General features: G+C 46.3%; 1 protein-coding gene across 2 annotated transcripts in view; it reads left to right on the forward strand.

The window, feature by feature from the left end:
- Positions 1-13,871, forward strand: part of GAS7 (growth arrest specific 7) — a 216,901-nt gene extending 203,030 nt beyond the window's left edge. For both annotated transcript variants that reach the window (XM_077833933.1, XM_077833934.1), the window contains exons 12-14: positions 4,743-4,822; positions 9,239-9,337; positions 13,758-13,871. In XM_077833933.1, the coding sequence (XP_077690059.1) occupies positions 4,743-4,822; positions 9,239-9,337; positions 13,758-13,871 (293 nt within the window). The remainder of the gene's footprint in view (positions 1-4,742; positions 4,823-9,238; positions 9,338-13,757) is intronic.
- Positions 13,872-14,362: the final 491 nt, after the last annotated feature.

Here is a 14,362-nt window from a genome sequence, read left to right on the forward strand (position 1 = left end):
GGGGAGCACAGTCCATATTATTCTGCCTAGAGGCAACACCCTGTGGCAATTCTGCATCAACAATTGGATAGCTCTCCACTTGCCCAGGGAGCAGAATCATTCCGTGGAGCATGTCAGTGGGATTTTCTCCATGAGTCATGAGCGGTCCCTGAAGGAGAGCATCCTCTGGGTCGTCTTCTCAGTGTGGAGCATTCTTACGATCGACCTGTTTGCAACTAGGGAAAAAAGGAAGTGTCGCCTATTCTGCTCTCAGGGGGGTCTCAGCCCAGGCTCCCTCTCCAATGTCTTCCACTGTAACTGGCAGTCAGCTCTTCCATATGCCTTCCCCTGTTAGGGGGCTTATTCCTTCACCCACTTACTTCCCTGGTCCTTCTTGCATGAACAGAGAGCAACAATACCCGAAGTCCAAAGGTGCAAACAATTCGATGTTTATTGGGGTGAACTTCCAGCAAGCATGATTCCAGTTTCCTTCCTTAGTTCCCCCTTCCTAGCTCTGACACCACAGAGGCTTACCTGTGTCCCTGTCCCCATTTCCCCCTTTAGCTAAATATGATTCCAATTTCCCCCCCCCCCCATTCCCTGTTCCCATTTCCCCCTTCAGCAAAACTTGATTCCAATTTCCCCACCTACACACCCACCCACTTCCTGATTGACTGCAGACTATATAGTAAAACTTGAGTTCTGCTTAGCTGTACCTTAACCAATCATTTTCCTGAAATTTAAGTAACCAATCCTAATATATTGTAACATAATTATGTAACCAATTATATCCCACCACCTTAATTAGTTTACACCCAGCAAAATTAATTATAGAGCAGACAGGAACACTCACAGAACCAGACAGAGATTATAAAGACAAACAATAGCAAAGTGGTAACTATAATGACAAAATAATACAGAAGTGAGGATTTCACATCGCAGCTATTGATAAGTGAGTTCTTGCCAGACAGGATGCTATCAAACTAAGTTTCCTTTTACATCTTCTAGGCACTTCCCTTTCTCTGGAGGCGATAGGCACTATCAGGACAGGATTGTATTCCTAACAGCCCAATAGCACCTTCTTTCAATGTGACTAGGTTGGAATGTGAGGATGTGACCGTTCGCTTCCCAGCTTATGGCTGCCTCTGTTGCTTAGCCAAAGGCCTTAGCCTAAGAACAGGGCCTCAGACTGTCACAGTAAGAGAAGGACTTTACACTGGCAGACAGTGACTTTGATTCTTTCTTTTATACCTCTAACTAGCCAAGTGATAAGAATACACCTAAATTCATAGAGTATAGGCTTTTACTGACAGGCCTGAATATCTATATCCTAACATCCCCCCGTACCGATCATTCCTCAGGTCATCCTCAAGTTCAAGGCGGATTGGACCAAGCTCATCCTCATTGCTCCAGCATGGCTGAAACAGTGCTGTTTCTTGGACCTTCTTGCGCTGTTGGTTCAGCCTCCCGTACCTCTTCCTCCCTATCCCAACTTGCCCACTCAGAACCAGAGCCCCACCCTCCATCTTGTGCTCAGCTCCCTGCACTTTACAGCATGGCTGCTGCATGACTGGATGAAGAGGAAGAGCAGTGCTTGTCAGCAGTTCAGCAAGTCCTACTTAATAGTAAAAAGAAAAGGAGTACTTGTGGCACCTTAGAGACTAACCAATTTATTTGAGCATGAGCTTTCGTGAGCTACAGCTCACTTCATCGGATGCATACCGTGGAAACTGCAGCAGACTTTATATATACACAGAGAATATGAAACAATACCTCCTCCCACCCCACTGTCCTGCTGGTAATAGCTTATCTAAAGTGATCATCAGGTTAGGCCATTTCCAGCACAAATCCAGGTTTTCTCACCCTCCACCCCCCCACACAAATTCACTCTCCTGCTGGTGATAGCCCATCCAAAGTGACAACTCTTTACACAATGTGCATGATAATCAAGTTAGGCCATTTCCTGCACAAATCCAGGTTCTCTCACTCCCTCACCCCCCTCCAAAAATCCACCCCCATACACACACAAACTCACTCTCCTGCTGGTAATAGCTCATCCAAACTGACCACTCTCCAAGTTTAAATCCAAGTTAAACCAGAACATCGGGGGTGGGGGGGGGGTAGGAAAAAACAAGAGGAAATAGGCTACCTTGCATAATGACTTAGCCACTCCCAGTCTTAAATAGAGACTGGGAGTGGCTAAGTCATTATGCAAGGTAGCCTATTTCCTCTTGTTTTTTCCTACCCCCCCCCCCAGATGTTCTGGTTTAACTTGGATTTAAACTTGGAGAGTGGTCAGTTTGGATGAGCTATTACCAGCAGGAGAGTGAGTTTGTGTGTGTATGGGGGTGGATTTTTGGAGGGGGGTGAGGGAGTGAGAGAACCTGGATTTGTGCAGGAAATGGCCTAACTTGATTATCATGCACATTGTGTAAAGAGTTGTCACTTTGGATGGGCTATCACCAGCAGGAGAGTGAATTTGTGTGGGGGGGTGGAGGGTGAGAAAACCTGGATTTGTGCTGGAAATGGCCTAACCTGATGATCACTTTAGATAAGCTATTACCAGCAGGACAGTGGGGTGGGAGGAGGTATTGTTTCATATTCTCTGTGTATATATAAAGTCTGCTGCAGTTTCCACGGTATGCATCCGATGAAGTGAGCTGTAGCTCACGAAAGCTCATGCTCAAATAAATTGGTTAGTCTCTAAGGTGCCACAAGTACTCCTTTTCTTTTTGCGAATACAGACTAACACGGCTGTTACTCTGAAACCTATACTTAATAGTAGGAAGCCCTTTACTAGGATGGCCTATGTAACGAAGTAGAAGAGGTTTTCGGTGTGGTCCTTGGCCTGCGGGATGTAACTGATGCAATCTTCTATCCAGGACAACTTGGAGTACCTGCTATATCTTCAGAAACTGGGTCTTGTGCTCAGTTCACTGAGAGAGCCTCTGGCAGCGATATCAGAGTTTCACTCCCCTATTCAGGGAAAATCAATTTTTTCTAATGCCATGGCAACAAGATTTCTAAAAGGACTTCTCCGTTTAAGTTCTCCAGTCTTAGAGCCTGTTCCCTTGTGGAATCTAAACATGGGTCTGGCAGCTCTTACTAAGCCCTCCATTCAAGCCCCTGATGTCCTGTCCACTGCCCTTTTTGTCTCAGAAAACCACATTCCTGATAGCCATTATGTCTGCAAGGAGGGTGTATACGGAATTCTCACACATCTCCACCGACACAGTAACTTTATGACCACACCCAAAGTTTTTACCAGTGTGATCTCTGTTTCATTTGAACAAGGTGGTATATTTGCCTGGGTTTTTTTTCTAAGCCGCATTCATTCCTGGAGGAGCAGTCCTCACACATTAGATGTCAGACAATGTCTGACCTTCTACCTGGACAGGACTAAACTCTTCCATGCTTCACCTCATCTGTTTGTGTCGGATGCAGACTGTATGAAAGGACAGGCAATCTCCTCTCAGACAAACTCTTTAAGTGGAGAACTCCCTGCATCAAGACTGCATATGAAACACCTTCAGCTGTGCCCCCTCAGCAGGTCCAAGCCCATTCTGCGAGAGCACAGGCTACATCACTAGCGTTCTTAAGTGATGTCTCAATATTGGATATTTACAGGGCTGCTGCATGGTTGTTGATACAGACGTACATTTACGAACCATTATGCCATTACTGTGGCATCCAGAGTAGATGCAAACTTTGAGAAAGCGGTCCTGCAATCTGTTTAAATAGACTCTGAGCCCCACCCCTGGGGGTACTGCTTGTGAATCACCTAAATAAAATACACAGCTGCACCTACTCAAAGAAGGAGAAACCGTTACTTACTGTAATTGTATTTCTTCGAAATGTGATGCAGACATGTATTCCACCACCCACCCTCCACTACCTCTGCATCAGAGTTTCGTCTCTGGGCGTTCGGTGTGAAGGAACTGAGGGGGGTCATATCGGTGCTGCCTCATATGCCCAGGGGACAGGCTATGGCCGTGAGGTACGAATGCCGCCCTTCTACAGGTATTGCTAGGTACAGTTCTCTGGCTCCAGATGCTCTGGGCATGCACACACCTGAGTGGAATACACGGCCGTATCACATCTCGAAGAACCACAGTTACAGTAAGTAACCATTTCTTCCTGATATATTTTTAAAATTCCATGGCCATCTAGTTTCAGCACAAAACAGGGTTTATACCCCATGTTAAACCCATTTTCAAATGCAGTCTTAACTGTGGAGTTGCTACCAGGCAGGTCCAGAATTCATCGTTTTCAAGTTCTCCTAGTTTCAGTTTGTCATAAGTTGCTGTTTTTAAACTTTTTATTGCTGCTTTCACTTTTCATCTTAACCAGGATGTATTTTTAACTGAAGTTGCCTTCTTTCATGATGGCAGAATTGTGGCTTTTTGGGCTTCTAGTAAAATGTTTTTAAAGGAGTCCCAATTATTGTTCACATTTTTATGTGTAAATCCCCTCCCCCCCATTAGTTTTTTCTAATAAATGTTTTCAGCTTTGGAAAACTGGCCAACTGGCCCTTTTCTAGCACAGAGTATATGGTGGGATTGTTTTCTGTTTGCACATAACAAATGTAATACAGATGTGCTCTAGTTCAACCAGAAATTATGGCTGTTCTATGTAGGGGGTCAAACTAGGTGACCTAATGGCCTTCAAATATATGACTATAAAAGAAAAGTAACCTGTCACTTCCTACTCCGCTCCTTTACAAGGACTAGGAGGATGACTTACTGCTATCTTGATCTTTCCAGGAGATGACCTGATGCGTTGTGTGGATCTTTATAATCAAGCCCAATCCAAGTGGTTTGAAGAAATGGTGACCAGCACTCTGGTATGTATCAGTGTGTAGCACTTTGTGTTTCTAATACTGCTCTTTTATTTATTTCTCCTTGTGATGAAAGCCCTTCAAGATAATCTATTCGTGTTGATCACCCTAGTATCTCTCCATTTGTAGCCACAATACAGAAGAGATAACAGACTTTAACCTGCCACTATGTTGCTCATCCAGGAAATTAAGCATAATGTCATTTGGGGAGAAAAAAGAAAACATTTTCCTCACAGTATGAGTGTAAAGGGGCAGTAGTTTGAAGCTGCTCAGGTGTTAGGAATGGTGGAAGCAGGTCATGAAAATTGGGGTAGTGGGAAGAGGGCAGAGCAGTAAAAGATTCGTGCTAAATTGTGAATAAATTTATAAATTAATAAGGTTTGCAATCATTTTTTATCCCATGGTTTTGCAATTTAGCACATAGAGTGAGATAATTGCTGGTAATTCTGCTTCTCTGAAGGCATCATATCACAGAACTCTCGTTCTTGGGGCTCATACTTCCGGGGTTACTCATGTGGGAAATGTCCTGGCATTTATGTATTTAATACTGCTGGGGGCATTCTGTGCCAAAAAAATAAAAATTCAGTACACAATATTTTAAAATTCTGCAGAATTCTGCAAATTTTATTTGTCAAAATAACACTACATAATGATGCCAGTTTCAATTAGTTTGGTAATTTATTTCAAAATTCCTGTCAGCAAGTATGTCTGTAACAATACAGACACACAAAAATTCCCCCAGGAGTAGAGAGTTAAAGAAACCCCTATGACAACCCAGTTCCTGTTTCTCTGCCCCCTTCCCCACTCCCGCCCGAGCCCAGCCAGGGGGGCAAATACTCACAACTCCCCTTCCCCACCCCAGAGCTCAGCCCCGGGGCCCCCCTGGCCCAGATACCCACAACCTCCCTCCAGAGCGCAGGGATCCAGAGGGAGTAACATTCTGATGCTCCATCCCAGGCTTGCACGGAGTTTCCTGTGCACCGCCCTCTCCTTCCCTCAGGGCATGCTGGGAACTGCAGCGGCCAGGAACTCTCTAGCTCCTCAGTAGTGTCTTCTGTCTGCGATCTGGGCTCTGCTGGGTCCAGCGGCCCCTAGTGGTGGCTAGCAGCACTGCAGCCCATTTCTGTGGGGGAAAGGAAAGTCTGTGCGCACAACGTTAATTTCTGCAAAATTCTGCATTGCGCAGTGGTGCATGATTCCCGAAGGAGTAATTTAAGACCTTCTGAAGCACCTGTAAGTGGGCTGCAGGGCTCTTCTCCAGTCAACCTCACAAGCTCCCTGTGGGCATGCTCCAAACAGCGGTACCTCAGGGGCTTTAAAGATTGCAGCCGGTTCCTTTTAAGAATAGGAAGTTGGAGCTCTCCTGACAGGCAATTAAAAAGTAACCCATTTTTTTCTTCAAACAAATACAAAGGAATGAGCCATTCTAGATCAGCCCTGGGCAGTTCAGAACTGCGTGCCCATTGGGCAGACCCAGCATTCAACACTCAAAGTCCATTAACTCCCAGGGGAGGCAGGTGGGTGAGTGAAAATCCTGAGAGGTGATCTCTTCAGAGAAGCAGAATGACTGACGATAAGTAATTATCTGTCTCTCCTATTGTGGGGCTGGATTGATTCTTCTCTCACTTACACTGGGGCAAATCCATTGACATCCATGGCGCAATGACTCTTGCTGTGTACTGGTGTAAAGGAGCAGGAGTCTCATTCCTGGGGAGTTGATAGAGCTCACAAGTCCTGCAGCAGCAGACAGAGGCCACTGCCCAACAAGCAACATGAAAGATTTGTTTTAAATCAAAGTAGGTTGAGAAATGTCCCCATAAGGCTATATCTTCATACACATAAAGACTCTTGACCGAAATGCAGTTCAGTTCCAAATGAAACCCATACTCAGATTTTGATTTTTTTTTAAATTTTCTTTATTTAACTTCCTCAGGGAAGTTTCTGTCTAAGGGTATGCCTACATGGCAGCTGGAGATGTCATTTCCAGCTCAGATAGATGTACGTGCACTATTTTTGATTGACCTAGCATACTAAAAATAGATGTGTAGTCACCACAGCTCAAGCAGCAAGATGGGCTAGCTGCACCTAGGCCCTGGGCAGAAATGTACTGGGGTGGCTAGCAAGTCCCACTGCCCGTGCTACGCTGCTCTTTAGAGCGCACTAGCTCAATCAAAGCCAGTTTGGGTATTTCTGTCCAAGCTGGAATTTATACCTTCAGCTCCAGCTTAGAGGTGTCCTTAACCACATGCAAATCAGTCACACGATCCTCCCCACAAAGAATTGTTTGGTTCGTTTTCGAGTGATGGTCCCTATTGTTATCAAGTGAGGGTTTACACATGCACATGTGTCCGGAGCCAAAGAATTTGAAAGTAGTGTCTGTAGGTCCACACTTGTGCCCTTGCTCTGCCTCATGGTTTTGTCCGAGGCGATAAAGGGCGGGGTGGACTGACCACACCCTCAGTTTCTTCTCCCCATGGACAAAGTCAGAGTTGTTAGTGTCCCCTCATCTCTCACTGACGCATTTAAAAAAGAGTTTTAGAATTGTGCATAATTTTTCTTGTTTTTACTTGTAGTTTTAGTGTTTTTAGTGTTAATTTGGGGAATTAAGAGACTTTGGGGATCCGTTTTTTTCACCAGTCTCCCCCTCCCCACCCAGCACCCACGAATGGGTACTGAATTATTCCAGAGATGCTAGGGTTCAAGATCTGTGCATCCTGCCTGCATTTGTTCTTGGTCAACAACAAGTGCCAACTCTGTCTCTAGTGTTTGGGAGAAGCCTACATTTCATCCAGGTGCAGTATCTGCCTGTCCTTCCCAAGCTGTACCCAAGAGGGCTGTGCTCTCCGCCTCAAGAAAAATTTTGTGGAGGTCTCCATGAGGCCTCAGTCAGATCCAGCCTGGGGAACCCCCCTGTATATTGGCCTGAGAAACCCAGGAGCACACCTCCACCAGGAAGATCGAGTCTCGTTCTGCCAGTACCAGTACTATGGACCCCATACCGGTACCTAGTTGGGAGGCAAGGAAGCATGCTTATAAGCATGGCAGTAAGTCTTCTTCCAGGCCCAAGAAGAGCGATGCCCATGAGTTCTAACCCGGAGAAGTGGTACGTTCCAAGGCACAAAAGCATGATAAAAATTGCACAGGTTGGCAGATCCATCGGTACCAACCATCAAGCTACGCATGCCTTCCAAGTTGGCACCCCCTAAATCAAGGCGGCCGTTGGTTCCAAAACAGCCCTCCATTCTGGCTCCAGTTCCAGCTATGGAGCATGTCAACTACCTTAAGGGGGTTCCAAAGAGGATGGAACTAGGCTGTTCTCAGTGGTGGCAGATGACAGAACAAGGAGCAATGGTCTCAAGTTGCAGTAGGGGAGGTCTAGGTTGGATATTAGGAAACACTATTTCACTAGGAGAGTGGTGAAGCTCTGGAATGGGTTACCCAGGGAGGAGGTGATGTGAAGGCAGACACTGTTTCTCATGATGGAAGGCAGAAGTTTGCTCCTTTGCATGTCATTGTAAGAGACAGAGCTTTCTTCCTGACAGAACAGCTTTCTGGCCTGACAAGTCTTACAGGCCAAACTCTCTCAGCAGCGTCAAAAAGCAGGCAGGGACCATGTTCAGGGGGCTTGGATACATCATCAGAATCCAAGAGGCACAAGTATAAGGGGGGAGCTGTGTTAGTCTATATCCACAAAAACAACAAGGAGTCCAGTGGCACCTTAAAGACTAACAGATCTATTTGGGCATAAGCTTTGGTGGGTAAAAAACCACTTCTTCAGATGCACAGTGGCCTGAGGCTCAGCTGACCTCAGTGGGGGCAGAAAAGGATAGGCAGGGACAAAACCTTGATTGTGTCCACTGCTGGCTGAGTTATGGGAAGCTAATTTACACATAGCCATTCCCCCAGTGAATGAGCCCTCTGGGCATAAACCCATGTCGCCAGGACTCCAGAGCAGTGCTTCCAGGGTAACTTCTGGAGCTAGCAGCACAATAAGCTGGGCTGCAGCCAGGAAACAGGGCCTCGTTGTCCCTGTCCTGCCCCTGCCTCCAGAGGCAACAGCCCTCCACAGATCCTGTAGTTTCTGCCTTTTCCCATCTCTAAGGACTCTCACCTTGGGCAAGGTTCAGAATTGTTGAGGAACTGCACAAGTCTCCTTCCCTGCTGCACTGTCTCCTTACTGGTTCCCCCACCAGTGGCACTGGGCACAGGCCAGACCTGCTGTTGCTGCTCCTGCTCTTGCACTAAGTATACTTACTGAGACACTGTGCACACAGCCCGGCTCTGAAGCCCAGACCTGGGGTAGCTGCCCCAGCTGTCGCCAGTGGTGGGAACCTTGACCATTAGAAAACCCTATGCTGGGCCTGCATGCAGCACTCTGGGCATAGCCACTGATCAAGATATGGGCCTATTTTTCTCTCACAGGAGCTGGAGAGGCTGGAGGTGGAGCGGGTGGAAATGATTCGGCAGCACCTTTGCCAGTACACACAGCTGCGGCACGAGACAGACATGTTCAACCAAAGCGTGAGTCTACTCTTCCTTTAGGTCCCTTTGGTCCAAGAGCTGTAGTGAGGCTCTGCTGAACTCAAGCCTGGTCTTGTATACAGTGTGCTAAATTCCACTGTCTAGTGGAGACTAAGATGTAAGTGGTGCCAGTTTGGGAGTCTGTGGTTGTGCACCTACCATGAATCTCCAGAGACATCCAGAGTCTGGGGGTGAGACAGATGGAAGAGCAGAGAAGCTGGTCAGAAGGGGCACGTCCACTGGAATGGAAAGCCCTGTGGTGAAAGCCCTGTGGTGCAGGATGTGGCTGAGAAGTGCTTGACAGGAAGGCATAAGGCAAAGCAGCCCCTTACTTTAATTTACACCTCTCCTAGATAGATGCTTATCACTCTCCCAGCAGCACACACAGTCCTTCATTGTTGCAGGAAAGATGGTAATCACAGCAACCATTATTTCAAAATGAAAATGTAAGATCTTGTAAAACTGGCACCTTTTCAAATACTTGCATATGTGGTATGTATTCTGATGCACGTGGTATTCAGTATATTGTGATATATTTGGAGGTATATATTCACATTACAGAAATCATATAATCATAGCCGTATACATCATAACATATAGAGATAATTGTCATAATGCAGGTTGCACCAGTGCTCCCCACTGCACGCAGGCCTGGTGCCGTGGGTGAGCCCTGCCTTGGTTTCCCCTCACCCAGGCAATAAACAGTTCCAAGCAGGCCTTTGGGAATCACAGAGCACCTTCTTCTGTGGGTCTCTTTTATGAAATAGAAAAGAACAACACAAAACATAAGCAAAATCTTCAGTCAGCTCTCCACTGGAAACCCTCTGCTTCTGGGTGTAACTAGTCTTACATCTTGGTCCTTTAGCCATGGAGCACTTGCACACTGAATTCCTTGTCTGGGGTGTGGGCCTCTGCGGGGCGTTCTGCTGGCTGCCACTCTTCCCAGACCATGCTGCTCTTTGCTGAGTAAGTCCCTAATGGCTCCCAGTTCATTCTCCTGGGCTGCTCCTGTCCTTTCCCTGGGAGAACCTTTTCTCTGGGATTGCTCCTCTCTCCATGAGCCCCTCTGTCTGAGAGCAGTTTCCCTAACCAAACTCAGGTAGCCTTTTTTATTAGCTCCAGGTGCTTGTTTACTAATTAACCACTAAGCAGCCACCTAGGACAGTGAATTACTCCTAGATAGACCTTAAGAAGGCAGTCACTGGGCAGTCTGGGCCGTGACTCTCCTTAAAGGGCCAGTCTCCCCAGGATAATAATATTCAAAAGAAAATATGTTAAAAGAATGGTTGAAAAGTCAAGCATCTAAAAGTCAGGAAATACCAGAGTTACAGCTGCCGGTGCAATCTTAATTTGGATCCTTGAGCATGTGCATTACGGTACTCTCTAAGTACGTGATCACATATTTTATTCACTGGATGATCATGTAGTTTATCCTCGGCATTCAACATGTGCCTCCATTACTACAAACCATCTAAACATTACACTCAGTTTTTATTTCTTCATCGGTGTTTCTGTGGTGCTCATCACCATAGTGTCTGAGTCTCACAAACATTCATGAATTTACCTTTACAACACCTCGAAGGCAGGGAAGTATTAGTATCCCCATTTTACGAATGGGGACAGGAGGTACAGAGAAATTAAACTCAAATTGCAAAAGTCCCCAGTAATTTTGGGTGCCACAGTGATTGGGTGATCAGTTTTTCTGAGTTGTTGAGCTAGTGCAAATCAGGCCTCAGATGTCTCGGGCTGGTCACCCACAAAATAGGAACACATAATTAGTGGCCACCTCTGAAAATTTTCATTTTAAGTAGTATGCCTAATATCACATAGGAACTCTGTTGCAGAGCCGAGGAAAGAACCCAGATTTCACAAGTCCCAGGAAGACTGCTTTAAACACAAGCTCCTGTTTTCCCTTTCTGCAATTCACTACCACAGTTACTGCATACTTTCTATTTTCTGCTATGGACAGCCTCATTCACTACACAGCCCTGCCTCTTTTAACATCCATCCTGTGCACCATATGAGGCAGGTGTCCTGTGAAAATAATAGTACATGATCGTGCAATTAAAGACTTTTCCATAATGCAAACACACAAGGGGCCAAATTAAGGTTGCAAATGCAGCCTTAGTTCTGGGATTGGAGTCCTTCATTTTACAAATGTTTGACCATTCTTTTCGTATAATTTTTGTTGGGAATTCCCTGGAAGGGGAAAGAGGAGGGGACTGGTCACATGTTTTAAGAAAAATGGATCAACACATGTGCAACTATTTGCTAAGCAGCAGAATGCTACAAATCGGGTTTTGTTCCTAGCTCTTGGAGGGAAGTGTGATCTACTAGTTAGATCAGCCAATTGGGAATTAGGATTTCTGTGTGCTGTTGTATAAAATGATGTGTACATTTATCAGTGAGCTTGTAGTGGTAAGCAAAGAACAGAATTTTACAGAAAGCAAGATGAAACACTTAGATGTGGAACTTCCTTTTTGAGAAGCATAGGTCAGGAATTGGGGTTCTATTCCAAGCTGTCCCAGAAGCAACTGTTCTAGTCTTCAGTGATCCTATCTGTAAAATATGGGAAATAATTCTTAACTCCCCATTCAGTACAGAGAGGAGGTGCTCCTGCCATAGATCAAAGAGTATTTTGATGTGCAGGTGCAGGGATTTTGCCTGAAACCCGTATGGAAACACGGTTCCATGCAAAAGCGGCAAAGAGTCCTGTGGCACCTTATAGACTAACAGACATACTGGAGCATAAGCTTTCGTGGGTGAATACCCACTTTTTCAGATGCATGTAGTAGAAATTTCCAGAGGCAGGTATAAATATGCAAGCAAGAATCAGGCTAGGGATAATGAGGTTAGTTCAATCAGGGATTCTTGCTTGCATATTTATACCTGCCTCTGGAAATTTCCACTACATGCATTTGAAGAAGTGGGTATTCACCCATGAAAGCATATGCTTCAATACGTCTGTAAGTCTATAAGGTGCCACAGGACTCTTTGCCGCTTTTACAGATCCAGACTAACATGGCTACCCCTCTGATACTTGAGTTCCATGCAATCACTCCAAAACAATACAATGTGGCAAGATTGAGCAATCATTGAAGAAGTTCAGCTGCAAATGGTGATTTTCCACATTTTAGAACTTTGGCTAAATTGAGACAGATTTTTGAGGGGACAGTGTAAGACATTTTTCTGACCCTATGACTATCCCCCTGGAAATTCCAAGTTCCTGCCCCAAGCCCATGAAGATCTAGAGGTCTTCAAGCAATGGTTTGATTTTTTTTTTAATTGGCAGATTTTTTCCCCATTAACTTTGTTCTTACAAAACCTGAACCATTTTTGCTCAGACATTTCCAAAAACTCAACCTGTGCAAGACATTTGTCACAATAACAAGCCAGTGAAAACAGAGAGTGGAAGGATAGTCTTGTGGTTCAGGCAGTGGCCTACGACTCAGGAATTCTGGGCTAGTTCTGCCACAGATTCTCTGAGTGACCTTGGGTAAGTCACTTACTCTCCCTCTGCCTACAGTTCCCATCTGTAAAATAGGGACACTTGTGCTCCCTTTGTTCTACCCTTTGGTTGTCTTGGCTGTTCATAGTTTGTAAGCTTTTCAGGGCAGGGACTGTCTGTACAGTGCCTAGCACAGGGGCCCCTTCCAGGGTGCAGCGTGGAGACAGGACAGGTAGGAATTAGCCTGCCTTAGCCCCACACACTGCGCTGCTGACTGGGAGCCGACGGAGGTAAGCCTGTGCCCCAACCTTGAGGCCCAACCCCCTGCCCCAGCCTGAGCCTCCCCCAAACCCAGAATCCCCTCTTGCACCCCAAATCGCTCTGCCCCACCCCCCAGCCTGGACCCCTCTCCAGCACCCCGGACCCCTCATACCCAGCCCCACCCCCGAGCCCGCACCCCCAGATGGAGCCCTCACCCTCTTCTGCACCCCAACCTCCAGCCCAGAGCCTTCCCCGCACCCTGAACCCCTCATTTCTGGCCCCACTCTGGAGCCCACACCCCCAGTTACAGCCCTCACCGCCTCCCGCACCCCAGCCCTTTGAAAGTGAGTGAGGGTGCGGAAAAGTGAGCCACCAAGGGAGGGGAAATGTAGTGAGCGGAGGGCAGAGCCTCAGGGAAGGGGGCGTGGCCTCAGGGAAGGTGCAGGGCTAGGATGTTCAGTTTTGTGTGATTAGAAAGTTGGCAACCCTACTGTCACACCAGGAATTGGATGCAGCATACACTGGACTTGCCTCACCAATGGTATGATTCCTACTGCAAAGCCTGTATTTTGTCTGACCTCCCATTTATGGATCCAGCTAATTGAGAGGAGGCTGTTACTCCTGTGACAGTGACACAGCTGATTCAGTTGCAAGGAATTGCTGTTCTGATATGTGCTTTTGACAATTTGCTTCTCATTCTGATCTTTTTAGACAATAGAGCCTGTCGATCAGTTACTTCAAAAAGTGGAGCCTGCCAAAGACAGGGAACTGTGGGTACAAGAACACAAAACTGGAGATATCAGACCTGTGGACATGGAAATATAGACTGATCTGATTAGTGATATGTGATGGTTTCACTGGTTTAACCAGGCCAATGGGTTCTGTAAAGGGTCAGCAGAGGTACAGGACGGCAAAAGGGTTGCTCTGCTACCAGATACCTTGTATTTATTGTCTGTAGGGAGTGTCTCTGTCACATTTGATCATCACATCAGTTCCCATTGTGCTATGCCTTAAGCTCCCAACATTCCAGGGTTAAGAAGCCAGATGTCTGTTCTTCCTGTCAGAAGTTTCTAGCTGCCAGGGATGTACTGCTGCCGGGAGAAACTGAGGACCTTGCTTCCTGGTACAGAGCAAGCTCTGTTCTTCAGTGACTGTGCACTACACCCATTGCATGACTCTTTGTGTAGAATGTAAGAACAGCCATGCAGCAAGCCTCTGCCATGGAAGCAGACTAGTGATTTGACCATGATGCTGGAAGCAAGGAGCTCCTGAACATGGATCCCAGCACTGCCACTGCTCAGCTGGATGGCCTTGGG

This window comes from Eretmochelys imbricata, chromosome 14 (assembly GCF_965152235.1).
Source record: "Eretmochelys imbricata isolate rEreImb1 chromosome 14, rEreImb1.hap1, whole genome shotgun sequence".
Classification (NCBI taxonomy): domain Eukaryota; kingdom Metazoa; phylum Chordata; order Testudines; family Cheloniidae; genus Eretmochelys; species Eretmochelys imbricata.